The sequence below is a fragment of the Leucopleurus acutus genome, assembly GCF_964270905.1.
Source record: "Leucopleurus acutus genome assembly, chromosome: 16".
Lineage (NCBI taxonomy): Eukaryota > Metazoa > Chordata > Mammalia > Artiodactyla > Delphinidae > Leucopleurus > Leucopleurus acutus.
The window spans coordinates 77,818,212-77,838,260 of NC_139158.1; the positions used below are offsets into that span (position 1 = coordinate 77,818,212).

Sequence of the window (20,049 nt, forward strand, 5' to 3'; positions counted from 1 at the left end):
GCAGCCCAGCCAACAAATGAGATATGGAGATTCAGTGAAAAAAACAGGCCTCCATTTCTCATTAATAATCCATGGCAGGGACACTTCCCAATGAGAACTCCAGCCTGTATTTCAGGAAACAGTAATACAGAAATTAAATGCCGAGTCACCATGAATATCAATTTTCTTTCCAAATGCAATGAAAACATCACCCCTTACGAACACTCATAATGTTACCAGATACGATGGATGGGTTGCAACTGGTAAAAATACACTATTGAAGAGAAGGAATTCCTGTTTCCATAGGCCCCCTTCACTCCCCAAATTGAGCTCAGAGCTGGTAACTCATTAACCTCAAAGGTCCACCTCCACAGAGACAGGCTTAGAGCTACCACTTCCAAGTGAATCAACTGTCTTACACGCTAAGTGACTGCATAAACACAGCACAACGTTTACTGCTTAACAGTACACAGCTTTCCGCACGACAGAGGCAACAGATTTCAATTCGTTGAAACTGAACCATGTATTACACAGGGGTTCTCAACTCGGCGACTTTGCCCCCCACTGGGCAGCGTCTGGAGATACTCAAGGGTGTGACAAAGCAGGTGCCGGGGGAGTGTGCTACAGGCATCGAGATGGTAGAGGGCAAGGATGCTGCTGAACACCCTACAGTGCACAGGGTGGTCCCCACAGCAAAAAATTATCCAGCCCAGATGTCAATATGCCAAGGCTGAGAACCGGACATGAAGCCACTGCCACCGTAAAACCGGGGTTAGGATGGTGAGGCCAAACTGTGCGAATGCTGAATTGGATACTGTCAATTTAACATTTGGATTTTTCGCATGAATTTTGAGTTTTTTAAGTACTGCATTACAGTATGATTTGTCTTGATGACGGCGTTTTCTTGCCATCTCGATAAGTTTTGCTCCCTGGGTGCATGCCTCACTCTCCTTAACCCTACCTAGTCCTGGCCCTATTATAAAACCATTAAAAAGGATCATAATCATGACACATGTGAAAAGAAAGAAGCTGGACAGTGTTGTTCCAACAGTGGTTCTTAACCAGAAATGCCTCTCTGAATAACCAGTAAAGATTTTAAGAAGTATATATATATATATATATATATATATGCTTGGGCCCCTGACACTTAAAGAATAGAGTAGGGCCCAGGCATATATACATAGTTTTAAACTTTACAGTTTTGATGCTCAACTCTAGTTCAAAAGAATTACAAAAATATGATGCCTTCTTGTTGAAAAGAAAAAAAGGAAGAGAGAGAGAGAGAGAGACAAAGTACACATCTCCACAGACACAAAGGCAGAGACACAGCCTGGCATTTTACACACCCAGGTGTTAACACTGGCTATCACTGAGTGATGTGAACACAGGCGATTTCAGTGTGTGTTATTTGTACTTATCCATGTTGTTTATTTTTTCTGCAGGAAAAAAAAAATGTACCCTAAGAAAGTATTAGGAATTTTTTAAATCAGTAAAAAACAAAGTAAGCTCTGTGTCCCAGAGAAAAACACAACACAAAAAATTCTTCCTCAAGAAAACGTAACCTTCTCTGTTTCCTATGGATGCAGAAAGCAAGAGGGACACTACCTGGGACACAGCAAGCACTGCCAACCGGATGCATCCTGTGTGTATATATCTTGTGCAGGAAAGTAAACCGCAAACTCACACATTCACCAACATACTCATTAAAAAGAAGAGGAAAAAAATGCTCAGTAAATTCCAACTCTAACAAATACTAAAACAATATCAGAGACAAAACGGTAAGTGAAAAATCACAGTTCACAGATCAAAATACATGAAATAATGTGAATTATGTTTTTTTGAAAAATAAGAATCCACATGTACAAAACAGCCTTGAAGAGCGCTCTTGGTCTTGGGCTTCTCTGACACAGCACACCACGAGCCCCCCACTGCCCACACTCATCCACTTTTGTTCAGATACATATATTAATAAAAGTTAAAAATATTTCCACTTGCTGAGGGGAGTAAAATAAAATAGATGACTACATATTCCAGGTAATAAAGAATATTTGTCTCAAAATACTTTGAACGTGTTGAGAAAAAATTTAAGTACCTTCCACACGTGTATATTTAAATTGTATAAATATTGTATTGTGCATTATGAAACAACAAAAAAATTCTAAAATGGTATGATAAAAATGAAAACAGCATATTTCACAGAATTAGCTGATACCTCAAAATAACATATACTCAGGGTAAGGGGCACTGAGAATTATAAATTTTAAATTATAATTATGTAACTTATTTAAAATTATAGATTCAAACTGTCATATCTGTCATACGGGGCATGAAGTGCTGACACGTGCTGCAACCTTGGGGATGCCACGCCACGTGAAATAAGCCAGGTGCAAAAGGTGCTGATTGATCCCCTTCATCTGAAATGTCCAGAACAGGCAAACCACAGACACAAATAGTAGACAGGTGGTTGCCAGGGGCTGGGGTAGGGGTGGGAGTCGTAAGAGATCGGGGGTCCCTCTTTGGGTTGGTGAAAACATTCTGAAATGAGATAGCAGTGACGATTGCACCATGTTGAGAATATACTAAAAAACGCTGACATGGACACTTAATGGGTAAATGTTATGGTTTGTGAATTCTCTCTCAGTTTTTTAAAGGTGCCAATAAGTAAATGAATAAGGCAGAGGAAAAATCATCACATCTCCTTAGCCTGTCATGGGTTTATCTCATGATGTGTTGGCCATTTCCTTGTGGTTTACTTGGGCTTGTATTGATCGTCTGGAGTTTCCCTGCAGGAATCTTGTAAAGCCACCTGCCCTCTTTCCTCTTTACGAGATTACTTTAGTTAAATAACATCCCTAAAACCAGTCACCTGGACACTCATAAAAGACAATCTGAATTTCAATGTTCTGAAAATAAACAATCGTAGAATTCCAACTCCTTTCGCAGGACACCTCAAGGGCTGTGCCTGATAAAAGTTCATCTGATATATGGAGTGGGGGTCCCAGGGTCAATCTTAAAGCTATTAGTAAAGTTTAAATTTTGCTGTAATTTTGAAGATGAAAATGAAATGTGAATAGACATTCTAATCTTTTCCTCCTGCACCTCACCGGGTCTCCTGGCAAACTCTGTTTTGGAGTCCACAAATTTAGACACTGACATTCTGAAAAACAAGGACGAACCTCAGATGTGCAGTAGCTATTCTCAAACTCTGTTTTACTTTGGAATCACCTGGTTCACTTGTTAAAACTGTAGGTCCACGCACCACTCCTAGAGATTCTGTCTCTGTCCCTAGCGATCTGAGCCAGGAGTTCCAAATACTCCACCTTAGGAGACACTGTTATAACATCCTATTATTAAACTCTAAAAGTCAGATGAATGGCTGCAATGGGCTCGGGAGAATCATCTGGGGTGGTGGTCTAACACTGGATTGTGGGGATGGTTCCACAACTTTGTAAATTTACCTAAAAAAAATCACTGAATACTACAGTTAACATGGCTGAATCTTATGGTAGGTATGTTATACCTCAATAAAGCTGTTTAAAAACCACAGGAGAGCCTTCGTACTTGCCATCACAAAAGTAGTCACGTGTTTACCACAGGGCTTTTCGATATCCCGAGAGGAGGATGCACGTGGCCTCAGGGGGTGGAGTGTGCACACCAGCCTCGGTCTTTCCCCATCACACTCAGCTACTTTAAACCCAAGGCCGGGACGGGCAAATCAATTTACGAGCTTCCGCTGAGGAAGGGTGATGAGTTAAGAGTCCATGTTAAGGACTTCCCTAGGGGCACAGTGGTTAAGAATCTGCCTGCCAATGCAGGGGACACTGGTTCGATCCCTGGTCAGGGAAGATCCCACATGCCGCAGAGCAACTAAGCCGATGCGCCACAACTACTGAGCCTGCATGCCACAACTACCGAAGCCCGCAAGCCTAGAGCCAGTGCTCTGCAGCAAGAAAAGGCACCGCAATGAGAAACCCGCGCACCACAACGGAGAGTAGCCCCGGCTCGCCACAACTAGAGAAAGCCCGTGCGCAGCAACAAAGACCCAAAGCAGCCAAAAATTAAATAAATAAATAAGAACTAAAAAAAAAAAGGAGTTCATGGTAAGAACTTTTAAGACTTTACACAGTGTTATCTGTGCTAAACCAAAAATGGGCTACAAAAGCTGAACTACACAAATATCCTGAGAAAGGACGGCTTCTGTCAATACCACAAGCTCTTAAAAATACCACCAGCAGTGGGCTTCCCTGGGGGCGCAGTGGTTGAGAGTCCGCCTGCTGATGCGGGGGACACAGGTTCGTGCCTCGGTCTGGGAAGATCCCACATGCTGCGGAGCGGCTGGGCCCGTGAGCCATGGCCGCTGAGCCTGCACGTCCGGAGCCCGTGCTCTGCGACGGGAGAGGCCACAACAGTGAGAGGCCCGCGTACCGCAAAAAAAAATTAAAAATTAAAAAATTTAAAAATACCCCCAGCATAGACAGGGGTGTGCCTCCTGCCGGGGTGCACCCCAAGGGCTACGAAGCTGTGTAACGTGACCGTCGGCAGCCAGCACCACTGAGACAGGGCTGAGAGGCAGGCGGGGTTCAGCCAGGTGCTGAGAAGCATAACGGTCCACACACTGGCCCCTCAAGAGGGGCCCGGGAGGCACTGGGACCGACGGTTCAGAGGGAAGAATATTCCAAGACACAGAAACGAGGCTGCTCACTGTGCCCTGAATGCTGCAGGCAGTGGCCTAACGGGGTGAGGGGAGGAGAGAGTGAACAGCGGGAGAGGTGGCAGCAGGGGATGCAGGCCTTGCTGGACCACGTGGAAGCCTCAGACCCTGCGAGGGAGCTGCCAGTACGAGGGCGATCCTGTGCTCCCAGAAGGGAAACAGGGAAAGCCTGCAGGGGGGTCACTGCAGACAGGCAGGCAAGGGAGAGTGTAGTTCCTGTCTAGAGAGCGAGAGGGGATGAAGACGAAAGGCCAAACAGGTGATCTGGGGGGAGCAGGGCCACGACTGAAGGCAGGCGGTCACGGGGCAGGAAGCAGGGGCACTTCCCAAATCCCTGGACGGAGCTAACAGGGTAAACGGGAGTGGTGCTTACTAAAACAAGAACAGCTTAGAGAAGCAAGTGTACAGGAAAAATGTCGGGATGGTGGGTGCACCGTCCTCGTGACCCACAAGCGGTGATGCCAAGTACGCAGGTGTATTCCAGGGTGAAGCTCCTGGTCGGGCTGACCACACAGACGTGGGAGGCATCAGCTTCGATAAGGTGACAGAAGCTGGATAAGACTGGAACCCCCTAGAGAGTGGCACACAGAGCCCAGCACGGACACCACGTCACCTCACAGAGGAAGACGGGTCAGAGAGAGAGAAAGGAACCAGGGGCTGACTGTGGCTTTTCCTCTCAGTCCAACCAAGTCCTTGTGATTTTATAAGAGTCTTAAAGTCCACCTCTGAAGAAGGACAATGGACCATTTGGGGACAAGCCACGATGCCCACACAGGGAGCCTAGAAGAATGAATGACAAGGGCTTCGTGGCTGGTAGCAGGTGATGACGTGACATGGATCAAACAAACTGTTCTCCACTTAAAATCCACCCCCACTTCCACACTATCCCCTGCCCTGCCATTTTCAGGAGATAGCCCGGAAATCCAGGTGTGCAGGCTAGCGAACATTCCGGAAAATTAAATGTTGAGACTATAATTGTGTCACAAAGCATTTAGAGAGTCCACCTCTAACTCTTACACAAGAATACATTTTTAATTGGCCTTCTGACTATGGAATCATTATCTATTTGGACAAATTTAAGCAAAACATGGCCTTTTTATTCTATTGCCCCCAAACAAGTGTCATGACATGTAGCTGGTCTAATGCAGTCCATCTTAGCCCTGGGTATGTCTCAGAATTACCAAGGGATTTGTTTGTTTTGTCATCTTTCTTTTTTTGTTTTTTTGCGGTGTGCGTGCCTCTCACTGCTGTGGCCTCTCCCACTGCAGAGCACAGGCTCCGGGCCCAGCCGCTCCGCGGCATGTGGGATCTTCCCGGACCGGGGCACGAACCCGTGTCCCCTGCATCGGCAGGCGGACTCTCAACCACTGCGCCACCAGGGAAGCCCACTGTCATCTTTCTTTTAAAACACAGGAGCCCAGACTCTCCTGTCCTCTTAATGAGTCAGAATCTCTAGGATAGCAGACCCAAGTTAATGTCTTTTGTTTTGTTTTTACTCTGTTTTTAAAACATCGCCAGTAATTCTGATGAGCAGCCAAGGTGGGGGACCCGCTGGTCTAATTTCTCAGGACTCTTAGGACACTTACAAGTAATACCTTTCTCTAAAAAACAAATGACCCGGTTTTGAAAAACCTTGTAGTGGGGGGAAAATCAGGAACAGATAAGTTGACCATCATCTCTGATAATTTCTTCCATGAGACTGCTGAGTTGGAAAGAGATGAGGAACTAAAGCTGATCGGTTATACCGTGATTATGTCACAAGCAGCCCATTAATTATGCTGTTTTGGCTCATAACGGGGGAAAAGGAAAAAGTAAGCATGTTTGTAAACCTGAAGGAAAACCAACCATCAGGTTCTCAAAGTTCTTTCTGGCACCAGTTACTAGCAAATAATTTTTTCTTATGTTTTCCCCAGTATCCATTAGTATTGCAGTAGATTAACCCTGGGGATGAGGAAGATGGGGCAAAAACCTCTATTCAAAACGTGAAGCATTAGTGGTTGCCAGGGGTTTGGAAGGAAAGGTGGGGTTGGGGGAAGTGAGGAGTGACTGACTGTCCATGGGTACAGGGCTTCCTTTTGGGGTGATGAAGATGAAATTGACTGTGGTGATGGTTACACAACTCTGAGTATACAAAAAAACACCAAACTGTACACTTTTAATGAGTGAATCATATGGTATTATGAATTCTTCTCAATATAGGTGTTAATAAACGTAAAAATTGTTTGGATATCAAAACAGAAGGCTTTACCTGGGTGTAAATACTAAAAATGTGGCTTTGTACTTCATCCATTGAGTCGAGGCCATAGGCCACGGTGCCTAGATGGAGCCGTTTGAAAACCATCTCATTCTGGGTAAGAGTTCCTGAAACACAAGACAGATCAGTAACTGCCTACAGCCTGGAGCTCTTATTATTATTAACAGTAATGGTAGCTATTTGGCTTCTTTTTTGAGAGTTTACTATATGTCACAGACTGGTTTCAGCACTGCTCCTGCTGGATGAGACACCTGTGCTATTCTGTCAGCCTGGAATCCCAGAATTTCTTCTGAAAATAGAACCCCAGGTTTCCAGGGGCAATTATCACCCTCATTCCCTGGCATGGTCCAGAGGAAGCGTCAATCAGGGTGCCTGACTCATTCCATTGGCCAAGAGGGCAGCACGTGACATACATGAGGCCAATCAGATTCTATCTTGAAGGAATCTAAACCTCGAGCAGACGGGCATATCGACAGAGGATGAGTCGAGTCAAGTCAGGAGACCATCCCAGGGGTCCTGATGCTGACACAGCCAGAACTTTCCTGGTTCTTCTTCTTCCTGAAACCTAGTTTTGCTCTGATTTCCCGAATCTTTGCAATAGATTCCCTTTTATCCCACGCTCACTGAACGGTAGAGAGGAAGCTAACACCCAGGTCTCCCCGCTCCGCACTTGCTCTCAACCACTACGACAACCTCGTAACTTGACAGATGTTAAACTGTGGAGCAGTATTTTGAGGTGTGGTTTCAAGGTCAGGACTTGAAGCCAGACTGTCTGAGTTCAAAGCCTGCTTCCGCCACTATGTGCTCCGGACAAGTCACTTAACCACCAAGTCACTTAATACCCCGAACTCACAACACCGGGGGAGGATTAAGTAAGTGACTATAAATACCCAGAATGGTGCTTTTGTACATAATTAGCAGGAGGTAAGGCTGTGCTGCTATCATCATCATCATCATCACCAAATAGTCTGTCATCATCAAAAGATGAAGAAAATAAAAGTGCAGTAGCATGCATCTCTAACACCTCCAGAAAGAGATTCCAAGCACCTTCTTCGACCTTGAATCCTGAGAGGGCCACAGGAAACTCACCGGTCTTATCTGTGAGTAGGTAGGAGATCCTCCCCAGCTGCTCGGGAATCGTGCTGGAGCGAACCACGGTCCCGGGGATTTTCGAGTCCCTGCGAATCACCCAGCTGTACACGATCTTGCCCATGTCCAGGTTCACACGCAGACTGTCAGAGAACCAGAGCACACAGGTTAACAGGATAAACGTAAGACTGCCTGTATCTCAACAAGGACTCTAAATGCACATCGTTTGTGCCATAACATCTGGAATCACCCCCTGCAGAAGCACACTGCTGGGGCTGAATCCACAGATTCAACACCACTATCAAATTTCCATGAAGCGATTCTGTTACGGACCAAAATAAAATATAAAAATTTAAGATACTTTTAAAATATCGAAAAGGTAGTTGTTTTAGCCTTACTTAAAAAAAGAAAAAATAGTAGTCCTCTGAGCGAATGTATTTTTGATACTTTATTCATGTTTTACATTGCGGTAAAATATACATAACATCAAATTTACCATTTAAAGCATCTTAAGCGTACAGTTCAATGATATCTAGTACATTCACATCGTTATGGGACCATAATCACCATCCATCTCCAGGACTTTTTCATCTTCCTACACTGAAATTTTACACCCATTAAACAGCAGTTCCCCATTTCCCCTTCTCCAGCCCCCAGCAAGCACCATTCTACTCTCTGTCTCTACGAATTTGACTGCTCTGGGGGTCTCATACTGTGGAGTCACACATGATCTGTTCTTTTGTGTCTGGCTTATTTCACTTAGCATAATGTTTTCAGGGTTCATCCATGTTGCAGCATGTGTCAGAATTCCCTTCCTTTTTTTTTTCCTTCCTTTTTAAGGCTGAATAATATTCCTTTTTATGTCCTATACTCATTTTTTTAATTAATTAATTTATTTATTTTTGGCTGTGTTGGGTCTTCCTTGATGCACACGGGCTTTCTGTAGTCGTGGTGAGCAGGGGCTATTCTTAGCTGTGGCGCGCTCGCTTCTCATTGCGGTGGCTTCTCTTGTTGCAGAGCACGGGCTCTAGGCACGTGGGCTTCAGTAGTTGTGGCACGCGGACTCTACAGCGCAGGCTCAGTAGTTGCGGCGCACGGGCTTAGTTGCTCCATGGCATGTGGAATCTTCCCGGTCTAGGGATCGAACCTGTGTCCCCTGCATTGGCAGGCGGATTCTTAACCACTGCGCCACCAGGGAAGTCCCTGTGTTATACTCATTTTTAAATATTTCATTGCAAACAATAAAAAGAAATCTTCAAATTCATTCATAATCCTATAAACTGATTAAATTGCTAACTATTTCACTGGCTAGCCCTGGCCCATATGCAGATTCAATGCACCGATTTTCAGTCATGTTGTAGACAGAACTCTAAAGACTACAATTATACACAACATTACGGCACAAACACTCTTTTGTTAGCAGTAAATTAGACTTATTTATTCTTTGAAACCATCATCCAGAGCACACTAGCTTGGGGTTCAATCTCCTTCTTCTAGTCACATTGTTGTACCAAAACTACAATCTCTGCCTTCGGAAAAAGACAAAGTCTAGCTGGGATGATGTAAATACACAAAAGAGCAAGACAAAATACAGGGCAATAGATCAAGTGTAAGAGAGAGATTATAAGCACTAGAAGTCTGAGGGAAAAAGATATGGCTTATTTTATAATTATTTACTGATCATTTATTATGGGGAAAAAGTAGAAACAAGCATCCAACAATACGGGTCTAAATAAATTATCAGGCATAGAATACATACTACAGCAGTTCTAATAAATGACGGTGTGCAAGTATATTTGATGTGGAAAGTTATCTGCAACACATCCTTTTGTTAGGAAAAAAAAAGTGGTGGGTGGGAGTGGATTTTTATGTAGAGCAAATTCTCCTTGTTCTAAAATAGAAAGCCGTCTAGAAAACATATATCCCAAAACATTAACAGCAATTATCACTTAGTTGTGAGATTAGAGATGATTTTTATTTTATTCTTTGGCTACTGTGAATTTTTTTTCTACTATGACCTCTATTACTTTATTTTATATATATATATGTGTGTGTATATATATATATATATATATATTTTTAACCATTTATCCAGCCTTCAAATGAGGTAGGTGAACAATTGTCTGGCATGTGCCACCAAGCTTCCACTGCTAATCAAGCCCCGTGAGTCCTGACTCAGGCTCAGAATCCTTCCCAACACAGCATTCCCACCAGTCACCACCAACCTCCTGGGGCTGGTAAATCAGATGAAATCTAAATGGCATGTCCCGTGTACACTGAGACTGGGCAAGGCCAGATCTTTTGAGCAGAGAGTAATTCCAGAAAGGATGGTTCAGGGAGGAATGTGCCCATCCAGTGCTCCAGCCAGAGCGCCGCCTACACTCCTGACCCTGCCTGTCCTTGGTCATCACTCTACAAAAGGGCCCAGCTCCTTCTCAAAACCGCAAAACCATGACCTTTGGATGAAGAGAGAGAAGCAAAGGTCGCAGCACTTAAACACAAGCTTGTTCTCTGCTTACCTGATGGGAATGATGTTGGAAAACAAAAGGAGGAAGCGGATGATCTGTAGGTACCAACGTCCGGCGAAGTGCTGGAGGGCGACCATGACCAGAGACACCACCACCAAAGCTCCGAAGAGGATCTTTGTTAGACAGTTCACTTCCAGGTCAAACAGGCCAATCTGTGGGACAGCGCACAGGGCGAAGCTTGTGATTCGCTGGTGCAACCCACAGCCCGCCCGGAGAACGGGTCCTTCCCCCGTGAACACCTCTACCTCGGGCAAGACCGTGGGCTCCATGGATCCCCACATCTTTGGGTGAGAACGCTGGGCTCCACAGGCTAACAGACATCCAAGGGACTTCAATGAATCCGATTTCGATTTTTTCTTAATGAATTTAGATTTAGCCTTGGAATCACATAAGTGGGTTACTGCTGCCTTCAGCGATGCTGTGCACTGCGTGGCCTCTACCATCCTACACAGCAACCTGTAAGATGACTCAGTCCTACAACTCTGCGCAGCGCACCACGCACTAATTCCCTATGGCCTGGAAATTCAGGGCACACACCACTGGTGGCCCCTGATTTTTAGGTGCTGCACTCGTGAACGTTAGTATTTTAATGACTACATACTTATTTTAATGTATATTCTTTAAAAATGGAACCAGCACATGAAACCCATCACTTCGCAGAAACATGGCCCCGGATACAGCTAAAACATCGAATAGGTGACACTTATAGTTGTAATAACGAAGGTCGTCATGGGGGTTGTAATGGCAGGGTGAAATGACTGGCATCTGTTCACAGTATTGACAAAGAAGACCACTCTGCAATATTCTGACTCTAAGAAACTGGGGGAGGGGTGGAGCTGGGAGGGAGGGTGCCGGTGGGAAGGGAGCAGTAACGGGGCCATCAGGCAGACCGCAGAGCTGACTCCGCTTGCCCTGCCACAGCAGCTCAGCGTGGGTTTGAAGCCAGGTCTACACAGCTTGGCCAGAGCATGGTCCTTCTCCAGGCCATTTCTCCTCTATAAGATGAGGCTGCAGAGCACCTGTGCTCACAGGCTGGCGTAAGGATTAAATGAGGTGCAGTGAAGGATGCCGCACATGACGTGGCCAACAGTAAGGACTCATCAGTTCATTTTAAAAGCTTTTAAAACGTTATATATTCATTTACAAGCAGTCCTTGTTTAACTGCCGTGAGCTTAGCAGATACTGAGGTTTTTTACAAATTGAAGGTGTGTGGCAACCCTGTGCTGCCAGAGGGTAAGTTAGTATTTTTTAGCAATAAAGTATTTTTAAATAAGGTATGTACATTGGTTTTTTTGACATAATGCTTTTACTGCACACTTAACAGACTACAGGATAGTGTAAACATAACTTTTAAACGTACTGGGAAACCGAAAAATTCGTGTAACTTGCTTTGTTGTGATACGCACTTTACATGGTGGTCTGGAATAGAACCATCACCTCTCCAAAGGCTGCCTGTACATACGAACACATATTCATGTACTGTGCGTATGTATCTATATATACACACGTACCTCTGCACATACACGGACGTGAAAAGATAGTCTGTATAAATGAAGTCACACTGTCAGGGGTTCCTGTTTTTAAATCTAGCTTCTCACCCCACCAACACCAATCATCAAACTACATCAGGTCAGAAAGTTCTGGCAAGGAAACACATCCTGTGACTCTGTACGCACCTTACTTCGAGGATTTGAGGTATTCATGACACTCCGGAGTTCTCTGCCCGTGTAAAGAACAACACCCACAATAGTACCTAAGGTGAGAAAAACGACCCAAAGACATGTGAGTACAGACAGGCAGGCTTACAGACAGAAGAGTCCTACCCGCTGGAGGAGGAGATTTTCTCAAACCAGTATCCACACAGTGAGATGCTGCAAAGTTTACATCGGGGCCAACCGAGACCTATGTCCGCGCTGAGGGCAGGAAAGCCCCTAGCCACATGTGGCCATTCACATTTACATACAATTAAAATGAAATAAAATACAGTCCCCCATTTTCACTAGCCACATTTCAGGTTCAACAGCCATATAAGGCCAGTGGCGGCCATACAGGGCAGTGAAGATACAGGACATTCCCCCTACTGCTAAAAGTTCCACTGGTCAGCGCTGGCTTGTGGGGTCCGGCAGCCTCCGATAGCAGGAAAGGTGGTAGAGACTTCCAGAGGTGCCTGGAACTTCATAAACAATTACGGAAACTTATGAACACACCCCTCTTATTAGAGCACGTTCTTCCCAGGGAGTCTGATTCCTTTCGGATTCGGTGTGTAACTAGAACATCTGGGGGATGTCTGTCCAAGATGACAATTCTTTCCTGAGAACTTCCCCACCCCCTCTTTTCCATTCCCCCCAGCATCATTAAAAATAACAGATATCAATTCTTGTAAACAATTCATAGAAGAAACACAAATGACCAATTAACATTAGAAAAGATGCTTCATCTAGTGAAAAACCAAAGAAATGCCAAATAAATCATTTTTACTCCCATCCTATTAATAAAAATGCAAAAGATTGAGAACATTCCGTGTTAGCCAAGAGGTGGGGGAATGGACTCTGTCATGTACGCTGTTGGCTGAGGTGTCAATTGGAATAGCCTATTTTGGAAGGAAAATTGGCAGTATCTATCAAAAATTTACATTTGTCTCCCCTTTCCAGTGTGTGCCAGGAAAACACTCCACACAGAGGGGAAGACGGACAGTCAAGAAGGAAAGCAGGACACCGGTAACCACGGAGAGAGGTGGGTACCACGATGAAACGAGCAGAGGACAGACAGGAGGGGACTGGGGAGGCTGCCGGCATGTGCTGGGCGGCCAGGGACGCTGTCTCTGAGTTGAGGACAAATGAGCTGAGACTTGAAACATGAGAAGGGGCAGCCCTGCCAAGCTCTCAGGAAAGACCCCAGGAATACAAAAAATCTGGTCTCTCTGCTGGATAAAGAAAAGCCCTAACCTTCTCCCTGCTGGCCCCTCACTCCTGGAACACCAAAGAGGTTTAAACAAAGTCGGTAAAAGAGCCCAACCCCAGACGAAGCGCTGGGGCTGTGTCTCCTGGCGGGAGACTGAGGTCCCCCACGACTTGATGCACACAGCGTTCTGCACAGTGCAATTCCCTTCCAGAGAGGCACTCGGCAGATGGCGGGCCGGGGAGGGCGCCTGCCCACTCCTGGGCAGCTGGCAGCTCCCGCGAGCGCAAGCCCATCCCCCCAGCAGATGGTCGGACGGTGGGAGCCGAGCCTGGGCCGAGTAGGGACAGCCGCATGGCCGTGGCACTCATCGGGGGCAGACGTGGGTCGGTCTCAATTCCCAACATCCAGGGTTTGAGAGGGTCCTAATATCAGGGGCCCCCAAGGGCAGCATCCCCCACTTGGCACCAGGCAATCTCCACGCCTTCAAAGGCTACTGGAAATGCCCTTCCCTGCAACACCCCCTGTGCCCAAAAGCAAAACTGTCTCCAGGAGAGGCGAACCCTGGCCTCAGCCGCCACGAGGGAGCACAGCAGCAGCACAGAGCTGCACTGCTTTGGTCCGCTCAGTGCTCTTCAGGTTTTGAATTAGGTGTCAACTTTTAAATGCAGAAACTTTCATATAAAGCATAGGGATTTCCGGCTTCTTCTGGAAAATCAGAAGACCTGGTGCCACTGACTGCTCGGTCCTCACTGTGTCACCAGCAGATGTTGAGCCCGGCCGCTCCCTTTAGCCGGGCCCCTGCTCTCCGCTCATCACGGTCCCCACGTAGCCCCTGAAGACCTCCCAACCCATGCCCCTCCACCCCCCAGACCGCTGACCCCTCTTTCTAGGCTGTGCCCCCTGCGGTCCCCCCTCACCCTCACCACTCTTATCCTCACTCTCACCCTCTGCCTCCTGCCCACCATGGCAATCCTCTCCACCTGCTGGCTGGGATCTCCCACCGGCCAGGCTACTGTGGTCAGGTATCTCCCCAAGTCCTTTGGAACCCTCCAGAAGAGGGTGGTGCTGGGGTCAGACCTACACTGTGACTCCTCTGACCCCACCCACAACAAGATAAACCACGAACCCCAGAGAAAGAGTGTTCGACACATTGACAGCAACTACACGCTGTTCTGACGTTCGAGCCTGCAATCCGGGACAAGCCCCAAGGAACAGGGTACAGACCAGCTGGGCATTATCAGACGCACGTGGCGTGACCTGCATGCTGGTCACACACAGCAGGGTCACAGATCCATCTGCTACAGATTACGGGTGGGGCCGGGGGGACAAGAAACTGGTCCCCCTCCACGGAGAGTCTGAGAAGAACTGGGATCCACAATACCCAGGCTCCTTCTCTGCCAACACCTCCCTGGTCTCCCCCACCCCCTTCCCTATCTTCGCCCCAGTGACTCCTCAGCTTAGCAGCACAGTGTGGGGTTACCACGGCAACTGCATCCTCTACAGACTGATGCCAGCCAACGCAGCTGGACCCTTAGCATTGCCTGGCAAGCTTTTTAATTCTTTACATTTCCAACTGATAACAGCTGAGTGACCAAGACACAGGAGTTAGATTCTAAAGGGAACAGAGAAGCGAAATCTCATATAATTAAGATTACTCCTGATGGCTGCTCCTGGAGTTGAGCCCCAGGAGGAAACGGCTTGCACTTAATGCCAAGTTTACATTGGAAGCAGAGTGCAGTCAGACATCTACTTGGTGAGAAGCAGGGGAAACTGAGGCCAGCTAAGGACATGGTAACTGCCCAGCTCCTCAGACTCACTCGAAAACACACGTTCACTGAAGGGCGTGGCAAGCAGTGCCACTGGATCAGGAATCGCCACTCTCTCTCCCTTCCCACATCGCCAAACACAAAGAGAAGAATTCAGACAAGTGGAAAAATGCATATTTTAACTTCACAGTACATTTCTGATGAACTGTTTGAAATCTTTTTTCCATCTTCAAGATCCCAATTTGCCTCCCATTCTCCTCCTCCCAGGAGATGATCTCTCCAAGGCTGTGTGATCTTAGGCAAGTCGCTTGACCTCTCTGAGACTCAATTCTTCATTCCATTAATTGTCCTCATTTAATGTTGTGAGACCAAAACAAGAGAACAGAAGCAAAACACTTGGAAAATAAAAAGTGTCTGATAAATAAGACTTATTACTGTAATCTCTGAAATTGAGGCTGAGAAGCCTCTTCACTCATTCCCTCCACCTTCCAAATTCCCCACATTTTCACTAAATCACTTTCCTTCTCACTGGTTTCAGAGGAAATCCAGAGAACTCGCTCCCACTTCCTCCCATCTCCTCTGCAATTTATATTAAGTTTAGAGTAAGTTACAAATCCATGAAGGTGGAGACAAGGGTCTTCTGGTATACCACAGCACTAGGACCTAGCAATGGAGCTTGGCATTATTATAAATAAGTGCTCAATAAAGGTCTGCTGCATGGAAAGAAGGAAAGCAGGAAGGAAGGAAAGAAGAAAATTACCAGAATGAACACCAGACATGTAAACATGTATTTCTTATCGAATATTATCAAAACCAGTGCCTAACCAAACCAACCGTCAGTCACCCCTACCCCACCCACCCAGAAGTAACCACTACCCTGACTGCAAGAAATGACGTGTGCACTGTTCACATTACTGCCTGGGAAGGAGACGGGTATGTCACAGGTATCCTTGAATTTCAGTCCTGTCTCTGCCAGGTGCAACATGACACAGGGCTTAAACCCTCGCTGGGGCTTCCCTGGTGGCGCAGTGGTTAAGAATCCACCTGCCAATGCAGGGGACACGGGTTCAAGCCCTGGTCTGGGAAGATCCCACATGCCACAGAGCAACTAAGCCCGTGCACCACAACTACTGAGCCTGTGCTCTAGAGCCCGCGAGCCACAACTACTGAGCCCGAGTGCCACAACTATTGAAGCCCGCGCACCTAGAGCCCTTGCTCCGCAACAAGAGAAGCCACTGCAATGAGCCCACGCACTGCAACAAGAGTAGCCCCCGCTCGCCGCAAATAGAGAAAGCCCGCGTGCAGCAACGAAGACCCAACGCAGCCAAAACTTAATTAATTAATTAATTTTAAAAAAAAAACCAGTCTGTTCTGATTTCCCTTAACACCTCTCTCTGCTCCACCTGAAGAGATGGGCGTTTGACACAGGATGTCCCCCTCCCAACGTGCATGCTTTATCATGTGACGTCTCTGTTTCCCGTCACACTGTCTTTTTACACAGGGCCACAAACACAACCTGGCACAAGTGTCCGGAGCTGGGGTTTGAGCTGAGGTAAGATCCCTTCGCTAGCTAGTTGTCCTAACTTTACTCCTTAAACCAAGATGAATCCCAGATGGAGCAAACATTTTAATATAAAACCATATAAACACTCCAAGCAAACACTGGTGTACTATTAAAATGGTAGAGCAGGGAAGATTTTTCTCAGCATGTCACAAAAACCAGAAACCATAAGGAAAAAACGTCAATAGGTCTGCCTATATAAAAATTTTAAACTTTTGTGCCAAAATGCGAATGAGATCACCTGGGAAATAGTCATTGCAATGAAGGTAACAAACAGAAGGACAATATCCTTATTGTCCTTATAAAGAGTTCTTAGAAACCGTTTTCTCAAACGAACCCCGCAACAGAAAAATGGGCACAGGGCATAAACTGGCAGTCCGTACATATATTTTGAGAAATGCAAACAAACCTTAAGTATGAAGAAAGTTGTTAAACTTTACAAATTATTTTTAAAAGGGAAATCAATATGTGAGATATTTATTCAATGTCTATAGGTGGGCAACAATTTTAAAGTCAAACAGAACATGGTGCTCGTTAAGGTACATTTATAAGATTATCAGAAGAGGGAAGTTTGCCCTGCGAATCAAAATGTACAATGTAATACACCCTTTCACTTAGTAATCCCACTTCTATGAAAATGGTGATGACATCAACACGGAGAAATTCTATCTGGAAAAACCAACCAAACAAAGCATATCACAGACACAAAAAGACAAACAATAAACTGTGAGAAATGTTTGTGACTGATGAGAGATGACAATTCGATACCCTTTCTTCTATAAAGCATTCTTACAAGTCAATAAAAAAAAGAACCTAGAAGGAAAGTAGACAGACCAAAATATTAAGAAAGGTCTTACATGCGAAAAGATGTTCAACCATACTCACAAAGAAATAAAAATTAAAACAATAGCAAAATATCATTTATCACCTAACAGACTAGAGACAAATGAAAATAGTAACTTTTAACTCCTGCATATTAAATACACCACAAAATTTTTTAAAAGCCACATGACGTATTTATGGAATCTAAAAAATAAAACTACCTAGTGAATATAACAAAAAAGAGACAGACTCACAGGTATAGAGAACCAGTGGTTACCAGTGGGGAGAAGGGAGAGGGAAGGGGGAGCGGCAAGACAGGGGTAGAGGATTAAGAGGTACAAACTACCATGTACAAAATAAATAAGCAACAAGGATATATTGTACAACAAGGAATATAGCCAATATTTTATAATTACCGTAAATGAAATATAACCTTTAAAAACTGTGACTCACTACATTGTACACCTGAAACTTATATAATACTGTACATCAACTTACCTCAATTGAAAAAAGAAGAAATTTTGAAAAAGAAAAAAAAAACATAATAAATTGGATGGGGGAAAAAGGATATGAGGTTTAGGCATCAGAAATGAGAAACTCTTACAAATGATTAAGAAAAAGATAAGAACCATAACAAAAAAATGACTGAAGGACACACAAGTAACTGACAAAGGAAGAAACAAAACAGATATATGCAAAGATGGCCAACCTTCCCGATAACCTAGGAAATGCAAATTGAAACAAATTCTTTTTCAGTCAAATTATTAAAGATTTAAAAGAATAACTAACTACTTCTTAGCAAATGACTTCAAAGTGGAAAAAAGCTGGTGAGGAAGAGTAACAAGTTCAGAGAGACTTGGGTGGACAAGTGGCCAGGAAGAGGCAGAGGTGAAAGGGCTGCTGCTGGCCCTGGGTGGCCATGGCCATGGCCTTGGTGTGGCCGGGCAGCGGGCAGTGCAGAATATTAAGGACCAATTTCTTACATCTTTAGTCACTAGGGGAATTGAGAGACAATCTAGATTGTGCTCCAAATACAGGCTGCAAGTAGAAAAACAATATGGCAAAAAACGAAAAGGGAGAGTTCATCTCTGTCCACTGGCTTTAAGTGAGCCTGTGGATGGCAGCCTGTGTGGAGTCTGTGCTGGTCATTCCCCCTCCTTGTCATAGAGCATCCTGACTGAGCATCTGTTGTACTAAAGAAACACAAAACAGCATCAAGCAGAGGAAAATGGGTTGGTAGGAGAGAGAGGAGGAAAAAAATGGATTCATCCCATGGTAAAGACAGAAAGCTGCCAGTAGTGGAATTACGTTATTAATAGCAATATATTATTATATAACATATATAATATGATAATAACAGCTGCACACTGAGTTCTGCTTCTGGGGCAAAGTGCCTGGGTTCAAGCCTCAACTTTGCCTTTCATGTGCTGTGTGACCTTGGGCAAGTTACTTAACCTCACTGAGCCTCGGTTTCCTCATCTGCAGAATGGGGACAATACTAGCACCTGCCCGCATGGTACTGTTGGGAGGATTAAGTGAACCGCGTAAACACACAGGGAAGGGCCCGGCCCAGTGCCTGACAGACTGGCGGCCCCACTGCTATCACCCCAGCTGCTGCAGGCTGTGCTCAGCCCCTGGAGCCCCTTCTGCTCAGCTTCATACCAGTGTTCAAATCTTTTCCTCCTGCACCTCAACAGGTCATCTTGCAAACTCTGTTTTGGAGTCCAGAGGTCCAGAGAATTTCTGTGTCATCTTGGAGTTTTAAACACTGAGGCTCCACCAGGCCCGTGGCCCTGGCGTGCACACCAGGGCAGGACCGGCTGGGCAGCCCTCGCGGACACAGCTTCCAGCCCGAACACCCAGGCTGACCCAATTTCTGGTACAGATTAGGACGTCAATCTCAAGAGGCAATTACGGGCTATTCCCAGAGCGGACACTGTGGCCGAGTCCACAGGCCAGGGCGGCTTCTCCTCCAGACGTCTCCGAACGTCCGAGGGGCAATTAGATGGCCGTTTAATTCCCCGGCGGTGCAGGAGCAAGTGGAAAACACCATTTGACCGACAGCTCATTTTCCCAACTGTCAGATGATTATTCTCATTACACAAAAGGATTTTCTTTCCTTTTCAAATTGTTAACACATTCGTCCACAAGAGCGCCGTACCTGATGCGGTGACTGTGCCCGCCCAGAGCGCGTTCTCTACGCTCAGGCTCTCGCTGATCGGGGCATCGCTGTCCTCCTGCAAAAGAACAAGTGGACACACGCTGACCCACCAAGGTCTGGGCCGGACCCGTTGGCTGTCTCCAGCCTGCTCTTCACAAGAAGGGAGGAGAGGATGACCCCCGTTTGGAAGCCAACAGCCCAGCTGGGAGAGGCAGGCCAAACTCATAAACTCTTATCCTTGGCGTTCCCGCCCCAGTGAAAAACAATGGTTCATGAT

At 45.7% G+C, this 20,049-nt stretch overlaps 1 protein-coding gene across 1 annotated transcript in view; it reads right to left on the reverse strand.

Moving 5' to 3' along the window:
* The window catches only part of ATP9A (ATPase phospholipid transporting 9A (putative)), a 132,578-nt gene that overhangs the window by 56,188 nt on the left and 56,341 nt on the right, over positions 1–20,049 (reverse strand). The window contains exons 9-13 of the mRNA XM_082857433.1: positions 19,773–19,848; positions 12,238–12,314; positions 10,553–10,713; positions 8,034–8,176; positions 6,939–7,051 (exon numbers count right to left, since the gene is read on the reverse strand). Of these exons, the coding sequence (XP_082713559.1) occupies positions 6,939–7,051; positions 8,034–8,176; positions 10,553–10,713; positions 12,238–12,314; positions 19,773–19,848 (570 nt within the window). The remainder of the gene's footprint in view (positions 1–6,938; positions 7,052–8,033; positions 8,177–10,552; positions 10,714–12,237; positions 12,315–19,772; positions 19,849–20,049) is intronic.